This window comes from Micrasema longulum, unplaced genomic scaffold, assembly GCF_059751315.1.
Source record: "Micrasema longulum isolate JH-2025_06_02 unplaced genomic scaffold, ASM5975131v1 h1tg001149l, whole genome shotgun sequence".
Taxonomy (NCBI): Eukaryota; Metazoa; Arthropoda; class Insecta; order Trichoptera; family Brachycentridae; genus Micrasema; species Micrasema longulum.
Window position 1 is genome coordinate 370,428 of NW_028278336.1, and position 19,048 is coordinate 389,475.

Genomic DNA, 19,048 nt, shown 5'->3' on the forward strand with positions numbered 1-19,048 from the left:
AAAAACTTTTCTGTAATATTTTGTGCAATCAATCTAATTTTTTGTTTATTTTTCAGTAAAATGGGTCGGTGTGGGTAAAGATCGAGACTCTATCGTGAAGATCAACTGATGTAAACTACGGTAACACCAAGCAATAGAATTTCGGTTCTCCGATAAACTTTGCAAATTTATGCTCCAAATTTTTGTGCAACTACCTCCGATAACTATGCCGCTCTGCACATTGCAAAACACCAATGTTGAACTCTTCATTCTAACGCCTTTCTTGTAACTACCTACAATGAAAGAAAAATACATTCATAGTGTTAAAACATTCGTCATTCTTATTATTTTAATTGATCTGAATTGTATTTTTGATAGAAAACTTTGAATAATTATCAATAAATCATTATTTTAATAAACTGTTTTCTCTTGTTGAATCATATGTTTTTAATTATAATGCACGGGGTGTATAATCCAACTAACATATTTATGTATGATTTATACTTTTTTTAAATATTTTTTTTGTAAATACATAGATGTATTTACAAGAAAATGTAATAAATTTGCACTTAGGAGTGCATTTTGAAAAACACCAATAAATAAAACAGCCTTTACATTGATTGTACTTAATATATTATTCTTAACATTTACTTTTATTTCATAGTATAATGTTTAATGTTCATAATGGGGAGGGTGCTGACCATGTGGTGTACTTTTTTGTGTTAATATTGCAATAATAAAACTACTTAAAACTGTTATCAGGTTTTCATTGCTTGCTGTATTCTAAAAAAGACTGCATATTTCATTTGTATGTTAAAATTTTCACTCAGGCTTAAAATGATTTATACATCAATTACTACATATTCCTTATTTAAAATATGTTTTCTCATCTCGGTTTCTGTGCGTTTCATCTGTGCATCTATTTAAATGTGTACACAATTATTTAGAATGTGGTAACCCATGCAAATAAATAAATACAGACTTCTGGAAATTATATGACAATCTATCAACTAAACCAATCAACTTTTGTTTTGCATCAAAAACTATGTTCTAGCCGTATGGAATGAGAAAAATGATTAAGATCGTAGCTAAGCTAACACAATAAGAACATTACCTTTGCAGGGTAACACCGTCTTTATTATTCTTTCAGTTTTTCATTTTATTTTAATGGTGCTAATTGCCTGATTGTTATTTAAATGTACAATTATCATTATCTCCTGTCTCCTGTTCATTTTATATTATATTTATAATAAATAAACACGTAGTGTATCTGTATTGTGTTTTTATTTATTTTTTAAATATTAGGTATCTGATATTTGAATAAAGACATTTCTTTTTAATTATACCCTTTAAAACCTTGCCACCTTTTATAAATACTTATTTTAATTTCATGTAAAAAATCATATATTACCACAGATATATTAATATCTATTCAGTGTATAATAGTACTCATTTTCACAAAATAAAATAATTTTTACAAATCATATCACAGTGTTCCTTTCAGTTTTTGTCATTTTTGCTGTCCATTGTGTCTAAAATAAATTGCACTGTATTGGGCTCATTGTAGATGCTGTAAACTTCTCCTTCGAACCGTATTATCCATACTCCGTTTTCCCGCACAGCTCCGAATAACTTAATATTTTCTTCTCAAATTGAGGAGAGATGTTATTGTCAATAACTAGCATTCAAAGCCATACGTGAGTACAGGGTGTTATAGTGTTTTATAGATGGTGACTTATCAAACCAAAAATGTATCTGTTAGCCCAACAAAGTGCAATTTATTAAAACAGGGAGATTGCTATGGGCAGGGCAAGTAGAAAGAATGAGTGAAGAGAGTGCCCAATAAGTTACTTCACTCAATGCCCTAAGGTAAACAAAGCGTTGGTAGGCCGAAACTCTGATGATTTGGATGGAGTGCAGCGGAATGTGGATACTATTGACATCGGGGGCTGGCGGAGTATATGCCAGGATAGAGGGAGATGGTGATGAATGTTGGAGTGGCCCATGGCCCACAGCAGGATGTAGAGTCCATGATGATGAGTTTCGTGAATACGCAGAGATATCGAAAATGTTTTAGAAATGAAGATATTTTAAAAATCAGTGGCAGGAAAAAATTGCTTAGTACAGATGATTAATATATATTTTTTAAATACCACACTTCCATATCCACTCCCGCCATTTACAAGCTTCTATTCATTTCCCCTTTTAGTTCAGATCCATGGCATTTGTAGTATTTACATGATTTTATCATCTTTTAACATAATATTCAGTCAGTCAATTCCAGATGTAATCAGCACTTCTACTAAGCAGACTGCTGCAGTTTCATACCCTGGAAAATATTTTTTTAACAAAGGTAAAAAGTACTGATAGTGTTAATCAATATTATGTTTGAAAAAATAAACAAATGAGTTTTTATATAAATAATTTGAAACACAGCATGAGTGATACAGATCGATTTCCGGGATTTTTTTTACAAAGGCCTTATAAATTCAACAAATTCTCGAAATCCATTGATTAAATGGGTGAATTGCTTTGGCAAACAGGACATCCCTACAAAATATAAGAATCGTCAAAAAGAAAATAAGGAAAAATATTTAGTTGGTTATAAATATGTGAAATAATCGAGGGCGCTGGTGATTTTATAAGGTTTCTCTTCCGATATATTATTTTGGTAAAAAGCTTCAACAAAGAAAAAAACGTTTCCCTTTATGGTAACACTTAACTGCCTAAAATGGAAAGTCGTGGCCTTGTAGTGACCAATCACAAGAAAGCCATTGATAGTTTGGTGCTACCAGCGTTAAAATAGCTGTAATTCGATTATTCTTTTCTCGTGGATATAGATAACAAATAAAACAGAATAATGTAAGAAGCCATATTCTAATGACAGATATTATTGCTCATTTTTGACTAATTTCATTAGCATGTGATATTATTAGAGTAATTTTTATTTTTAGATTAGAGAAATTTATTTCCCTATTTATGACGGTGATCGTTTTCATACGTTTCAAATATGAGTGTATAGATTAGAAATCTGTTTTTCCATTGATTTACATACCACAAAATTTAATAAATCAAATATACCAGTTTACGCCTTCTTCTAAATTTGGATGCTGCCAATTGAATATGTGTGATGTTGATACGCCAATTTACTTTAAAAAACGAAATTTGTTATTTTCCGTATGTATGGATTTCATTTAGCCGGTATTGGCATGGACCATTTTATTTTCGATCTGTAAAAATAAATATTATGGTTCCTGTCTAGAATGAAAGTAGGTACCAAAGATATATTGAACAACCTCGAAAAAGAATATTTGACAACAATGGTGGATTACCAATGATATTTGACGTTTGAGTGAATTTATAGTACTACGACAATAAACAAAATAAAATTAAAATGAAGTACAAGTGTTAAAAAAGCTTAAATGACAATCGTAAAATATTAATTTATTTATGCGATTGTTTTATAAAATGTGTGAAGCTTGTTCCGAGTTTTCACAGCTGCTAGTGACATGTATGAAATATTGTTGTTCAATCCTCTTTACATTTATTTGATTATTTTGTGCCTAGTTCTGAATGTATTAGGTTACATAAACAAATACAACATATTCAATATGAGTTGTCACCTGTATTCTCAGTAAATGATTTGAAAAATATATTTATTTCAGGTGAGGCAAGATTAAATGCAGATGTTTCTCAGTACCCTCTGCTAAGTAAATCGGAGGTGGATATCGTATCATCTTATGTGCTATCATGGCCTCAAAGGTATTATGCGCAATATTATGACTGAAATGTCTCTTATCCTTATATTTTCAAGATTTTATTTTGCAGAGAAAAGTCAGAGTACTCTGCCAATTATTTTAGTATTTGGGTTACATTGTTCTCATTACAATATTAAAATTATTAAATAGTCCGATCTGTAACATTTATTTTTATCTTGCAGGCAGTGCATGTGTTTCTACAGGGAAGATATGAAAAATTTCGACCGGTTTAATTTAGTAGTTCAGAGCATTCTTTATCTCTCCGTATGCCAACTGAAATTTCTCAAAAGCGAACTTCTAGCCACCACTCAAATCGCCGAGAAAAAGGTTGAGGAAGCGTTGGCAGATACAGTTGGTAAAACAGTCACTGATGTCGAAAGCACTCCAGATGAAAAATCTTCAGAAAAACCACCGGACAGTATTGAGGGCGAGGATGCACCTCCCGCGGATGAAACGAGTACCCCCTCCACATCTAATATTGTTAATGAGAACTCTGTTGAGGAGAGCGTGGCGAGTGAGGGCTCGGAAGAAGCGGAATCTTGGTCCATGGAACACAAAGAGAAGCTCATGCACTTAGTATCAAAAATATTTTTATTAAACTTTCCCTTATACATAGCCTGTAAACATTCAGCCTTCAGTAGATTAGACGATTTATCGCCCCAAGAAATAACTAATTTGAGTTGCTTCTGCGATTTGCACGATACTGAAATCCCTGTTTATCTCCTCCGGAATGTGAATTTATTTTGTAAAACCGGAGGTATTTGCGCCATGATGTCTGTGTTCGAAAGTGCAACTTCGGATAATTTGCCGGTGTCTATGGCGCATGCTATCGTGTCGGCTGTGGGAGACCTGAAGCTTTGGCTGAACTACAGAGCCGTCACGCAGTTCTTCCTTCCCCTTCGAAGCAAAGTGTTGAAGTATATGTGTAGTCTAGAAGATAAGGAATTAAGACTCGCCGGAGTCAAAACTATGGCTGGTAAGTTCTTTGTGGTCATGTTTTAAGTGTTTTCAATAATCGATTACATATCAAAACGGATTTAGTGAACTTTTCATATATCAACTGAATACACAACTTAGAGGACATTCCATGTAGTTAAAAAGTTAATATTTAACCTTAATCTTGTAAAATATTGAACCCATGGCAGATATGTGGTATGGTTTCACACAAGAAAACAGTACTTGGCAGAATAGTCCTATGGGAAATTGGATACAAAAAATGTTTTCTTGAGCGCGGTAAAAATTAAAGCATTAAATTATACTGCTAAGTTTCTTGAAAATGTACAAAAAAAAAATTTTAATAAAAATGCACTACTTTGATTGATGTAACTGGTTCATATGAACCAACCAATGATGTGACAGCTGTGAAGGATATCTGGTTGGCTTACTGTAAACGAACCAATGGGAAGAACTAACAGAGAACAACCTCTGACGTCACACGCAGAGTTATTTCAGAAATACAAAACTTCAAAAAATCATTGCGCTGATAATACGATATGTAAAAAACAGACACTCTCGTTGAAGATAATACTTAGCCTTTGTTATTTTTCCAGATTTTATGTGGGGTGCAGTAAAGGATCCTATGGATTCTCCAATCTCATTTGACAGCGATGGTTTAGATTTAGCCTTTAAGTACTTTAGCAGTTCAACTCTGACCATGAGGCTAGCCGGTATTACACAAATAAACACTCAAATATCTATGTTTAATGAAATGTGTGCCAGTGAACCTGTAATGGAGGCAGACTCTGTCGGGCAGCAGTTAGCACAGTGGTTATGTTCCAATCAAATAATGCAACATCTATTTGGACCTAATCTTCATGTTGAGGTATTTATTCTTTTGGAAAATACATCTTTTTTTAATGTGTATGAATATCTTACAGCAAAACCTGTGCCGCAGTATTAATTTATTAAAAAAATAGTAAACTATGTTAGTTTAATTTAATAAGATATTTACTCATTCTAAAAATATATGGGTGTGATGTACATATTGAGTTCAGAAACAGGTCGCTTTTGTCAATATTTTGGTGCATTTACATTGAGCTGCTTCCAATAGCTCAACACTGAAGCAGTTATTTTAAAATGCAAGTACCGTTTCTCTTTGCTTACTATTTGTTTTTTTTTAGGTTGTCAAGCAAGCTCACATTATTTTAAAATTCCTCGCTGTGGAGAATAGGATCACAAATGAGCATATTGATCTGATATGGCAGGCAGCCCAGCTAAAGCATTGCAGTAAACAGGTGTACGATTTACTTCCCGGCTTCATCAAGAACTTGGCAGCCGGACCATGCTCTCACCTCTATCAATTATTGTGCAGTTTGCCACCCCGCGAACACAGTGAACAGGTATTTTTAAAATCAATAATAGCTTTGTATGCTTAATATAGCTCTGTTTTTGTGAAAATCACCCCAAGAGCTGTGAACGTAAAACATCTCAATTAAACTTGCGGCTAAAAAATTCATCAAATTTGAATATTACAGCTTCCTAAAAATCGATATAAATAATTTCTAATGACTGATACGAAAGTGCAGGGCATTTGGAAATATGGCCTCACTAAGTAACTTAAAATAGTTTTTTTTTTTCAAAATCATCATATGTTCTATTTTTTCAGAGCCTGTATTTAGCGTCGGCTCTTATGCGAGTAATGTGGTCTCGGAGCTCCCAAGCGGCCGCAGCCCTGGCGGGGGCCTCCCTGGACAGCCGGCCGCCCCAGGCCACGGTCCTCCCACACGCCCACGTGCCCCCCTGTGCCCTCCTTCACCATGACTCTTCCTCAGAAGCCAGCGTCAGCATGGATCCCACCAATTCAGATGAGGACCAGGTAATATTCGAACCTCGTATTTGAATATGTTTGATTGTATGCATTGCGGTTAGTGTGTTTTAGCTGCATAAATTAGGTTTGAGTTTTTCAACAAATAAATACAATTTTACTACAATTTTCCCCGGGTCTATCTTGTTGACAAATAATTTATCCTTCCTACAATATCCAGCTTTCTCAATAGTAACAGGTAGTAAATTTTTTAAAGTTTATAGTTTTAAAATAAAACTTTTTTTATAGTGTGAAGAATTAAGTTCTTCAGGCGAAGAAACTGGACCAACACCTAGAAAACAATCAAAACAGCAAGCCCTAAATTCAGGTAATACGACACATTATGGTATAACTATGTTAAAGTACCATGTATTGTCGAAATTGTAACTTTACTTTGTTTATATCTCCGCAGTTGCCGATCAAAAGTGGCTCCGAGAACCTGAAAATACTGGAAAGAAAGAAGGAGAGACATCAAAAAATTCACAGAAGTATATTAATATCACTTTTCCTATAAAATATGGGTTGTCGATGTTTATTTCAGTTCATTATTTTATTATAACTACGTTATTTATTTGTAGGCGTGCTAAAGATGATGGTGCTAGTTCAGGCAGTATCAGTAGTGGCGTAGAAGATATCAGGAGGCCTCCTAAGAAGAAAGTTCTTAGGAAAAGAAAAAATACTAGACGAGGTATGTTTGGTTTGTGGTGTTTTTTAAATGAATTCATTATTTGTAATTGAGCCCTTGGATTATTTTATGAATCTAACGAGATATCTAAATTTGTTGCAATATAGAGAGAAAACATTTTTAAGAAGGTAATATGAAAGTCTAGGCATTTACAGGGCTTATGAGCCAATGACAGGTCATAAGCCATGTAAATGCCTAGACTTCCATATTTTTCTTCTCAAAAATGTTTTCCCTATCTGTCGCAAAAAAATTAGATCCAAATAACTCCCTGGGAAGGATATCTAGCCAGTCTGCAAACTAACGAAATATGTTTATTTGAAATATTACCAAATTACATACATAGGTATTTACTTATTCACCCAACATTTTTTTTTTAGTATGGCTATGATCAACTATTTTCTGTTGTTTTTCCTAACAAAAAATATCAAACTGCCATTATTGCGCTCTTAATTTAAATATATTTTGTTGTTACATTTAAATGTATGAATATGATTTGAGATGGAATGAGTTTTGTTGAAAAATATAATTTTTAGAATAATTCCTAATAGAAATATTATTGTCCTGCCAACTTAGCTTCTATGCTTTTTTCTACTGTTCTTTAATACGTTTTAGTTAGAAAATAAGAATCGCCATCCAGAGTATATTATTTATAACATGCTGTATAGGACGCATTTTTATAGGGATTTTTTATAAGAATGATTTAGAATCTTTGAAAATATGTCCATATTTCTACAGTTTAATATGACAAATGCCCCGGCTTTGCAAACATAAATTGTTTTACCCTTACAGCTGATATTTCAAAAGTGGAACTTGGCGAGCTGATCGAGTCCATATCCGATGCTGAGGAAGAAACTTCCGGAAGTGAAGCTGACGTCTGCCAGCTTCCTACTGGAGCCACTCTCCGTAGAACTACAGGACGGGATGCAGCGACACTGCTTGAGGGAGATGGCACATGTGGACAGAACATCCACCAATGTCCGACGCTTTGTGATACTATTGATGCTAGGTATATTATTTATTTGCACAAAAATACTGCAGTTGTTTTTTTTAAGTGGGCGTCATATCACTGTTTTAGTATTTTACCAATATCAGGTCAAGATGGTTGGACATCGCAGAGGAATAAGTCTTATTTTAAGAAATCTTAATGGGAATTTAAAGATAGGAAGTTTAGGAGAATTGAGTAGGATTTGGATTTTAGTAGGGAGGGGGAAAATCTATCATTTTTAAGTATTTATTATTTAAATCTGAATGTGGAAAAAGCTAGGAATGTACATCAGGATATGTGACGGTCCACCGTCTCTGCCTACCCCTACGGAGCAATGGCGTGATGGTGGTAGTATTATTTTAACAGTCATTATTGTGTAGTATGTATATAAAAGGACATTAGTGGGATGTTTTCATTTTCTTAATATTCAGTATACATAACATATTGTCTATGTAAGTTCAGCCAAGTATGAACCAAAAAAATCGAAATTGTTTTTTTTTTTTGCATTTTTAGTTGAATGGGACAAGCTGTATTTATTGGTATATTTAATTTTCGAAATTGATCAACAGATTTCTTGCATTCGATTAAACACAATACCGCGAATGAATCATCTTCACTAAATAAGCAATAAATACCGCGCAAATTCCTTTATTTTATTAAATTAAATCTTTACTCGATTTGTGTAAAGGCAATACAGTAAATACGCCATACATAACTGCCACAATTAATTTTATATAGACGCATACGATAGTAAAAAATAGATTTGCTAATGTAAATCAACAACACAAAATAAACTACTTTTAAATTTATTTTTTTGATTTTATTTTTTCATGAAATCAAATTAACGATTCTTCCGCAGTATTGAACTTGCATAAGAGATATTTTTAATTTTAGTAATTTTATCACTGTTTCTGAAATCTTCTTCCAGGCAATTAATGGAACTCATGAGTGGAGACGATGGAGAAGCAAGTTTGTCGTCAGCTATGACGAATAAGTCTGATAAAAACATGGCTGATTTTGATGGTGAAGAATCTGGCCTTGAAGAAGAACTGGCCAGGCTTGCTGCTCAGGTTTGTTTTATTATGAAATGCATTTTCAATTTATTTAATTGTTAGTAGATAGGTACTACTTTGGATATTTTCAACACCAAGGGTTAGAAACACTTTTTCTCTTTGATGCGATTGATAAAAAAATAAAAGATTCATAAATAAAATATTAGTTCAGTTCATACCCAGAGACATTGGGCTCTCTGGATAGTATATAAAATTTTACTTACCAATCATTCTGCACATTCTCTCAAAGATGATAATTTCTCAAGTATCAGTCACTATTCTTGATCCAATGTAACGATCTACTACAGTACGAAATTAGGTTCGTCTTGCGCATAACTCTTTCCCCGCGGTGCTCATGGCTAGGGTGTCTATTTTATAATACATCAGTACCTCGTTCACTGTCTCGCATAGCGCTTGCTTTACAAGATGTTAACCCATTCTAACCCTGAGATAAAAAGGATGTTCAATCGATATGTTCAAATTCACTATCACCAATTGTAAAGAACAAAAGAGGACAGGTAAGCATTCGAATCGTAACAATAATGTATTTTTATAAATTAATGATATAGATACTGTACTATGTATATAAAATAATGGAATATTGGTGTTAATAATTTTAATAGGTGGTACACAAACCTCAATGCACTATGGTTATTAATATATATAAAAAAATAATATCTGAGAACCCTTATATCTCACAAACTTGTGCCATTCACACAGTATCCGAGCAGACCGGTATTGGGATGCATTCCGTAAAATATACTTTGTTACGATATTTAAGAACCGGTGAAGTTAAATCGCCAAATAAAAAGAGATTGCAATTGAGCATATTATTGACAATCGTCGATTTTATAAAAATGCAGTTGATTAAAAGTTCACTCCTTTTATTTGGGATAAAAGTATTCTATAAACAAAGTTTGGTTTTTTGCGGAAGGGATGCTAGTCTGAAAAATTATGGATTTACTCGATTTTGAGATTTAGAAAAAAAAAATGTTCCAAGAAAATAGTTTTTGGAAAAAAATTATTAGGATTTTAAAAAAAAAGTTTTCCACCACGAATGTTCCTCTGAAGTTTCGCAGCCTGGCCCCAAAACTACATCTATAAGTCGTATATTTACAACGATTGGATACATTTCCAGGCGCAGTGCATAGGCAACTATCGCGTGAATCCCGGCCTCACCGGCATGATGGAGCCTAGCTACTCGGGTTTGGGTTTCCGTGGGATCCAGCACAGCGCAGTGTGCTCGCACAACCCGGGGCTAGACCCCTCGGACTGCCTGACTGGCCTCACCAAGCACCGCGACCTGGATGCCCACACTCTGCACTTCAACCTCAAGATGGACCATGTCTGCAAGCCCGGCAACACCCTGCTCTGGGACCTATTGCAAGACCAGTATATTGTAAGTGTAAAAATACTTAAGTAGGGTTCACGGGAGGACCTGTCCCAGCATTATTGTCCTCTTGTGGACAGAAATTTGGAGGACAGGACAATGGCCCGAAACATTGTCATAGAGATAGGCGGGCAGGCTATCGTCATAGGACAATTGATTACCCCCACCACCGCGCTCGGCCGCATTGACCTTGTGTGAACGCGCACGGTAGGACTAGTATGTTTTCTGCCAAAAACTGTCACATAGATGGCTTCCGAAAGAATTTCCAAAGTTAATATGTATATACATATAGCGAACACGACTGCTAATGGCACATCGTTGGCTTAACTTATAGGGACAAACAGTGCAGAGAAAACGTGGCAGAGGCGATTGTAGCTGCTATGGAAATGTCAAATTTCACTTATTCTTTTTTTATTATTATTTATTTCTTCCTCCAATAATTCCAATACATCTTGTTATAAAATAAAAAAATATTTTTCGCAAACCCACTCATGATGCGCATCGTCATCTATTCATTTTCGCAGCGTTCTGCGTGAGAACTATGGTCAAATTGTCATATTGTCTCAATGTCCTGTCCTGCGCATTTGAGGCTGTTCACCGAGCTGGAACAGGACAATATTATCCTGTCTATTGTATTGTCCTTGTGTGAACCCAGCTTTACTCCTATATCTTTACTACACATCTGAAATTTTATTGTGTTTTGGTGTATATTTTAACACAGGCAACCTGTTTTTCTGGGAACGTTGCAGTTTCACCTAATTAATTCACTATTTATATATTCATTCGTATGGATCAATTAATTAACCTGTTGGAAGGCAGTCAATCTTAATAATTTCCTCAGGAGGGAAATTTAGATCTTGTGTATAAACATTTGGAAATACTCAAAATATTTTTTAAAAAAATTGACTAAAATATTATTGTTAAATTGAAATTTTTAATGTTTATTTTTATTTTTATAGAAACAACTAGGAGAGGATTTAGCTCTTGAAGCTGAGAAAGCTTTATGTACTTTACTAGGATACAATACAGATAAATTTATACGCTTTAAATTTATTGAAGGATGCTTGGATAATTTATCAAATCACAGGTAAATTATTAGGAAAAAACCCCATAAATTGTTTTTTTATCATATTAACTAAAATACATCAATATCAAAATGAATGTATGTACAGGTCTGTGGCAGTTTCTCTACGCTTGTTGCCCAAGTTATTCTCTTCATTTCAACAACTTCGAGGGATGGATATGCATCAGGTATGTTTTTATTTTTGAATTAATATAATTTTAGTCAATTACACACTATTTTCCAACTAGTAATACATGCACCATATATGTTTTATATCAATGTTTTGCTTAACATACATAATAGATTTACATAAATGATAACTCTTCATAACTACTCATAGAAAATACGAAATCTTAAGTATTTTGATACTATGGTTTACACGCTTTTTGATCCAAATTATTTTTTTGTTAAAAAAATTGTGCATTGAATTTGATAATACATAATTTTTTAGAAAATGTTAGGGTTATCTTGAATTGTCAACAAAGAACTTCAATCTGATCTGCAAAGGACTTCCTTTTATATGCACTTTAAAAACCATAAATTACACATACATATTCATTGTCACATTTAAATTTTTTTAATGTTCCCTTTATTTTTATTTTCGATGTATTTCTTATTTAATTATCTATTTCTATTTAGTGTAAAATTTGTGATAAAATTTATCTACATAAGATGCGAAAATAAAAATAATTTGTTTTATTGCAGGTGGTACTTTGGGCAGAAAGAGAGCACAAAATGATGGAGTTGTTCTTCAATGATTTGAAACATTATATGAACAACTTGGTCAGTAGTCCGCCCCCTAAAAGCGTAACGGAGCAGCCTACCGGAACCCTAAGCCAGCCCAACCTTCTCCTAGCCCAGACTGGTCTTATCTCACCTCTCTTCTCCCACATCTCGGAAATAACTGTCAGGCTGCAGTTTTTAACTACTATATTTTCACCATTGGGGTCACCAAGTAATTTTAGGTAAACGCTTTATATGGGTATATTTTATTTTAAATAATCATCATCATTCTTTTCTATGGTGCATAGAGCACTGTATTGGTACATCAATAGAAACGTATATTAGATCACTTTTGTTACATGAATTATTGAATAATAGTGTTGTGCGGACTCACGAAACAGAGGTCCGATGTTCGAACCCCGGTTTACTCCCACTTGATTTCCTTTTTCTAATAGCGAGTTATTTACAACTTGTTGAAAATGGCAACCAAAATTGAAATATTTTGGTATTTATAAGAATGCTAATATTTATTTTATATATACAAAAAATATGTGACGGTATGATGGCCAGTCTTACGCTTCAGGTGCCAGTCCAGGGATTCTAGTGTAAAAACACTGTTTTAAATCAATATTTCACGTCAACCATACCGGGAATCGAAAGCAGGCAGACTCACTTAATGATACATTTAAATGTGTTCAATATATTAAGCACTCTTCAGATAACCAGAAACAATTTTTTGAGCCATGTGTTTTAAAAAATAAGATTTTTAAAATCTATCTTTTATTTTTATTTGTTGTCACTTTTTCCTCCAAGTTGGTCTATGAAATCTGCTTTACTATGGTCAAACATAAGTTTGCAAATGTTTTTTTTTCATGCGTTTAATATAAGTTTTTTATCATACAGTTATTATCTTTTTTTTATTTTTATTTAAATCTTAAAGTAGGGCACACATATCATACATATTGTTATGTGTGTTCTAATAATAACATTGCAAATATATTTAATTTATAAATTGTTTATCACATATGTCTTGACCATTATTTTAAATTTTGATATGTTTTTTTCTTCATAAATATTATGTCCATGATAACAATGTTAAAATATAGTTTTGGGCATCATCAAATTTATGCACAATATTCTAGTTTAGTCAACACTATTTTGAGTTTTCCAAAAATTAAAATGTTTGCAGACAAAGACTGGGAGCTGCCGATTGTTAGAGAGAATTCATTGTTGATTAAACCAACTGGTCCAAAAAGAAGTATATATTTTTTTTAAAGTTTTCAGGCATTGCCTAGTAGGTGAAATAATTCAGTCTGGATCTAACCCACATCAATACAAGTTTCAATTCTTTAACTTCATAAAAATCAATGGATAGAAGAATTGAAGAAGTGTGGGTGTCCAAAAATGGTGAATGTTACAGAATATAAAGTGGCCGCATAATCCACCCAATGACAGTTCATAAGCCGTATAAATGCCTAGGCTTACATATTTCTTTCTCTAAAATGTTCTCCATCTATGTTGTAATATTTTCATATTCCAGTTTGTTTGAGAAAGTTCTCGTTGGAAGGTAATGAGGTAATTCTATGGGAAATTAGATTTTAAAAAATGTTTTCTTACGCGCGGTAAAAATTGGAGCATTAAATTGTATGGCGAAGTTTCTTGAAAATGTATGATATTCTAAAAATGAACTACATAAATCCACAAATTCCTCCTAACAATAATGCCGGCTGATTCAGAACACAGCTGTTTCTTTGTCGAGGAGTTCTCTAACCACGTCCTATGTATATTCCAGGCTAACATTAGAGCAAGTAGACACACTATGGACATGTTTAGCCCATGACCCGGAGTGTAGTGACTGCCTGTTCTCGTGGCTTCTCAGTCACACCAAGTCTACTGAACAACACGCGCTCGGTATAGATGCACTCAAGTACCTGTATATAGAAAAAATGCCTACTCTTAATCCGGAGGTAAGATTTTATAATTTGAAAATATCAATTTGTCTTTTTATTTTTATCACGACAGTAAAATAATAACACGCTTTTATATTTATTTTGTGATTTCTGCATTAACCCTTGCTACTACAATGGATTTTGATTTGTATTTGCTGACTAAACATTATTACTTGTTCGGTTGCATTGTGATAAAACCATTCAATTAGTTTAATTAAGGTTTTCTTATTTTATTTCACTACTGTATTCCATATAAATTATTCTTGTAAGTTACCAGGTGAGCACCTTTTCCGATATCTCTTAAGGTGCTCTAGTCAGCTTTTTTTGTGTAAACATTTAAGGTAATAATCTAAGAGACACCGCGAAGGAGACATAAGTCCTCAGATGCGGTGTACGGCATGTGGTGGGCAAGCTGTCTTTTTATTTTAGCAGATGGGAAAATAAAAAAATATTGTCAAATTAAAGAGTTCAATATATATCCGTTTGATTGGTTTTACTTTTTTAAATTTAAGCATTATTTTCTTGTAAATTGAATGACTTATTTCATTTATAAATATACTGTACATTTAGTTCAATATATCTTTGGCTAAGATCTTTCATACAGTACATAATTAACTATTTTATACAATACATATGTTGTTAATGTTAGTTACCAAAAAAGTCAAAGAATTATTACTCCACAAAATGGCTGAATAATTTATTAGTCTTCTGCAATATTATGATTTATGACATTGGCATTTTTAGATCGAAGCCACAGGTATATTGGTTAATACTTATCTTTGTATTGCTATAATTCTACAGACAAACCATCTTGCCGTTTCTCCGTAGGGGTAGTCGGAGAGGATAGAATGCCACGTCACTCTGTCTTTGCATACAGACCTCGCTTCCTCTACATTCATATATCTTCTCGTGCATGTACGCTGATTATTCCTACTCTTGACATGTCCATCTTTATGTATTTGATGAACTTGATCGTGCCATGTCTTTTTCGGTCTTCCTCATTTTCTGCACCCATCGACATTCACACCGTAGATCCTTTTAGCCATTCTTTCGCTGATCCTATAAGTAATTGCGTTTTTATGATGCAACATAACAACATATTTTGTTTTAATCTCAGTCAACTATCAATTTAAGTACAAATAAAATAATTTAATAACAGTTTACAAAAATGCTGTTTGTCAGATAACGTGATTTTGCTTGGAACGAACGTTATCCACACCACAATGCGGTATTGAATATTTATGCTAAAGTAAAAATTGAAGTAAGGATTTACTATAGAAAAAAGGGTACCTGTAGTATTGTTTAAAATGTCGAATGATTGTATCTTTTCAGACAATTAGTATAATGGGTTTAAGTTTGTACCAACAACTCTGTAATCTGGCTCGGATGGCTCTGGGACAAGGGGGAGTAGATACCAAGGACCAGAATCATCCCCATGTTCTGGCGATGGATCATCTCTGGAAAATTGCTTTGAAAGCTAATAATACAGGTAAATATTGTTTCTTTTAAAATAAATTTATGCACTTAAGACATATCATCATAATATGATTTTAACGAATCACAACTTGCCAATTTCTAGCATTTGCGGAGGAAGATACAAATGTGTGTTTTTGGTGGGTAACTCAAAAATGCTGATTTTGAGGTACCTAGTTGTAGTAATTACCCCAAGATATATTTAAATATTTCACTCTATAAACATAAACATTTCACTCCATTAGAGAGGAATAATATTATTGTATATATTACAATGCATAAAATATATTTTCTTTCACACGTATTTATGTTATTTTTATTTAAATAAACGGCACTTAGTGCCTTTTAAATATTAGTTACAAATACTGTTAAGTATACATACATGTAAGTTTATAATTATAAGTAATACAAAGCATTGAAAACAAAAATATTCATTTATGAATTAAGAAAGTCTAAAAAAGATAAACAATATAAAAAAAAATTACCAGTTATAAAATTATTGAAAAAATAATAATTTGGTATTAGAAATACTTTGAGCCAGTAAAAAAAACTAAGAAAACAATTTTGAATAACACTAAACAATAAAAAAACTAAATATATATCAATGTATTTTTATTTCAAACTAATACTTAGGTAAATAGTATACCATTATTTATGTATAAAAATACATAATGATGTAAAAAAATGAGAAAGAGAAATATTTTGCAGTAAATAAAATCAAGAAAATAAATGTAAAAAGAAAAAGCAAACACTAATAAAGAAGTTGAAACAATTTTGAACAGTTTAAATTTATTTCAACAGAGAGGGAAAACGTTTTTGAGAAGGGAATATGGAAGTCTAGGCATTTACAGGGCTTATGACCTGTCATTGGCTGGTTTAAGTGACCACTTTACGCACTGTAACATTCACCATTCTGCCCATGTTTGAACATCCACATTTCCTTAACTCTTCCATCTGTTTACTTTTGTGAAGTAAAAGAGCTGAAACCTTTATCATGTGGGTGAGATTCATCCGGCTGAACCAAATCACCTACTAGGCAACGCCTGAAAACAATTTTCCAATTTTTATACTTCTTCTTTTACCAGGTAGTAATTCAACAATGTTTGAGTATGTCCAAATGCTTGCAGACTGGCTGGATTTTCTCCCTAGGGAGTTGTTTTGTGGAAATGTGGATGTTCAAACATGGGCAGAATGCTGAATGTTACACAGTGTGTAAATTGGCCACTTAAACCAGCCAATGACAGGTCATAAGCCCTGTAAATGCCTAGACTTTCATATTCCCTTCTCAAAAACGTTTTCCCTCTCTGTTGAAATAAATTTAAAGATGAACAAACTCCTTAGGGAGAAAATCCAGCAAGTCTGCCAGCATTTGGACATACTCAAACATTGTTGAATTTTGAACAATACTAAATGGTAAAAAAAAATAATGTTATACATATTTGTGTATGAAAATAAATCGTGTATGTCACTCTCATAGTGAAAAAAAAAGATACTTTAAAAAATAAGCATATTTACGCCACTCACGTTTGCTTTCTTGCTGGAGTATTTCAGTATCATAAATTGCCTTCAGGCTTTTTGTTCATCCAAATTATGCATATTGTATATATTTTCCAGACGTTTCCATGGGAGCGATTCAATACTTGAACAGTTATTACATGGGCCAGCACCTTCACCAAGAAGAAGACTTTATCTCCAAGTGCATGTCCCATTTGGATACGGCCGCCGAAGGATTGGGCCAGGCGCCCAAGCCGTGTGATGCTGAAGATTCCAAAGAAAAACCTTGTGTCAAAGAAGAAATTAAATCGTCTCCGAATCCAGATGAAAAGGATACAGATCAAAGTAAAAATATTACCAATAGCATGGGAGACTCCATCAGTTTAGGTAGTCCCAATAAACTCAAAAATCATACTCTTCCGGATCATTCTACTGAAGAAGCTTCTCTACAGTGCATTCAAAGGGCATTGCTACTTTTGAAAACACATTTGGATACTTTTAAACGGAGGTTTGTACCGGTTTTACTTTTAATTTATTCGATAAAATCATTACACAGCACTCCATTCTTCCCACCAAAAATACACTCCCCAAAAAATTAAAACTAAAGTCAACGTATTCTTATTTTGAATCTCTAAATCTCCATAGAAAAAAAACACTGGGTGTAAAGGTACTTATTTACGAACCTATTCAGTATTTTACTGACTTTACTGAATTTACTCTGTATTCACTTGTTCATTCATTCGTTTTAAAAGAATATCAAGATTCGCTGCAATTGGTGTACTAATGCAGTGTTCTATGCACCATTAGGTGCAGAAAGGGAATGATGATGATTTACTTGTTCAGAATCTATGTCCGGGATTCTGCCATGTATGAATGTCAACTTAAGGAAGAAAATATTAATCATATTTTTTTGAATCCTTAATAAACAATTATTGTTATCGTAAATTTCTATCATGATTATAAAGTAATGTGTAAATATTTCGTAATTAATGGAATGAAGTTGTAAATATGTGTTAAATACTAATTTGTATAATATAACATAAACATGACATGTAAATATGCAGAAAAAAAAAAACAAAACGTGACTGGCTAGAACACCCCAGTAATGAGATGAAAAAAGCCATTAAAAAGATGAAGATAAGAAGAAGATTTACTTAGTGTTTTCACTCTCTCCAATTTTTTTTCCTCTTTTGTGTTTTAAAATATTTTTTTGTTAAACAGATATGCTTATCATCTGCGTCGGTGGGCATTGACCGGCAATTCAGTTTGTGGTTCAAGCATCGAGGGAGCTCCATTAAAAGTCGTCTTGCAAACTGGAGGGATAAACCTGAAGGCCACATTGAATATGCATAATACTGATTATGTGGCAGATTTGCGTGCTCAAGTGACCTACTGGTGGGAGCAACAGGTACCATAATTACACAACGAAAATATTTTCATATATAATTGGTAATTAGATTTTTATTTTGTGTTGTAATCATTTTTTTTTTCACGTTTGTAGGCACAGAGTGAAGAAGGAACGCCATTAGTAGCTGATGGACCCATCAGATTGATAACCCAAGGACAAGAATTGATAATTGATTATGATGAAAGGACTCTTTACGACATGAGTTTTAAAGATAATCAAGTAAGCTAAAAATAAAAGTATTATTACCAAGTATGTGCATTGGTTTGTCACCGGCTGTCTACCGCAG

At 33.2% G+C, this 19,048-nt stretch overlaps 2 protein-coding genes across 5 annotated transcripts in view; both read left to right on the forward strand.

Moving 5' to 3' along the window:
- The window catches only part of Adss (adenylosuccinate synthetase), a 32,657-nt gene extending 31,407 nt beyond the window's left edge, over nt 1-1,250 (forward strand). The window contains exon 10 of the mRNA XM_088233781.1: nt 57-1,250. Within this exon, the coding sequence (XP_088089907.1) occupies nt 57-109 (53 nt within the window). The 3' untranslated portion in view covers nt 110-1,250. The remainder of the gene's footprint in view (nt 1-56) is intronic.
- Nucleotides 1,251-3,278: 2,028 nt separating this feature from the next.
- The window catches only part of puf (ubiquitinyl hydrolase 1 puf), a 53,881-nt gene continuing 38,111 nt past the window's right edge, over nt 3,279-19,048 (forward strand). For 2 of the 4 annotated variants that reach the window (XM_088233800.1, XM_088233801.1), the window contains exons 1-20: nt 3,279-3,490; nt 3,645-3,741; nt 3,920-4,713; nt 5,288-5,559; nt 5,858-6,076; nt 6,343-6,552; nt 6,790-6,868; nt 6,953-7,028; nt 7,119-7,228; nt 8,015-8,231; nt 9,139-9,280; nt 10,401-10,661; nt 11,612-11,739; nt 11,825-11,903; nt 12,421-12,680; nt 14,231-14,405; nt 15,720-15,876; nt 17,475-17,862; nt 18,576-18,762; nt 18,856-18,981. In XM_088233800.1, coding sequence (XP_088089926.1) covers nt 3,430-3,490; nt 3,645-3,741; nt 3,920-4,713; nt 5,288-5,559; nt 5,858-6,076; nt 6,343-6,552; nt 6,790-6,868; nt 6,953-7,028; nt 7,119-7,228; nt 8,015-8,231; nt 9,139-9,280; nt 10,401-10,661; nt 11,612-11,739; nt 11,825-11,903; nt 12,421-12,680; nt 14,231-14,405; nt 15,720-15,876; nt 17,475-17,862; nt 18,576-18,762; nt 18,856-18,981 — 4,038 coding nt within the window. In that variant the 5' untranslated portion in view covers nt 3,279-3,429. Of the gene's footprint in view, nt 3,491-3,644; nt 3,742-3,919; nt 4,714-5,287; nt 5,560-5,857; nt 6,077-6,342; nt 6,553-6,789; nt 6,869-6,952; nt 7,029-7,118; nt 7,229-8,014; nt 8,232-9,138; nt 9,281-10,400; nt 10,662-11,611; nt 11,740-11,824; nt 11,904-12,420; nt 12,681-14,230; nt 14,406-15,719; nt 15,877-17,390; nt 17,863-18,575; nt 18,763-18,855; nt 18,982-19,048 lie in introns of those variants that run through there. The other 2 variants (XM_088233802.1, XM_088233803.1) reach the window with 2 other exon arrangements.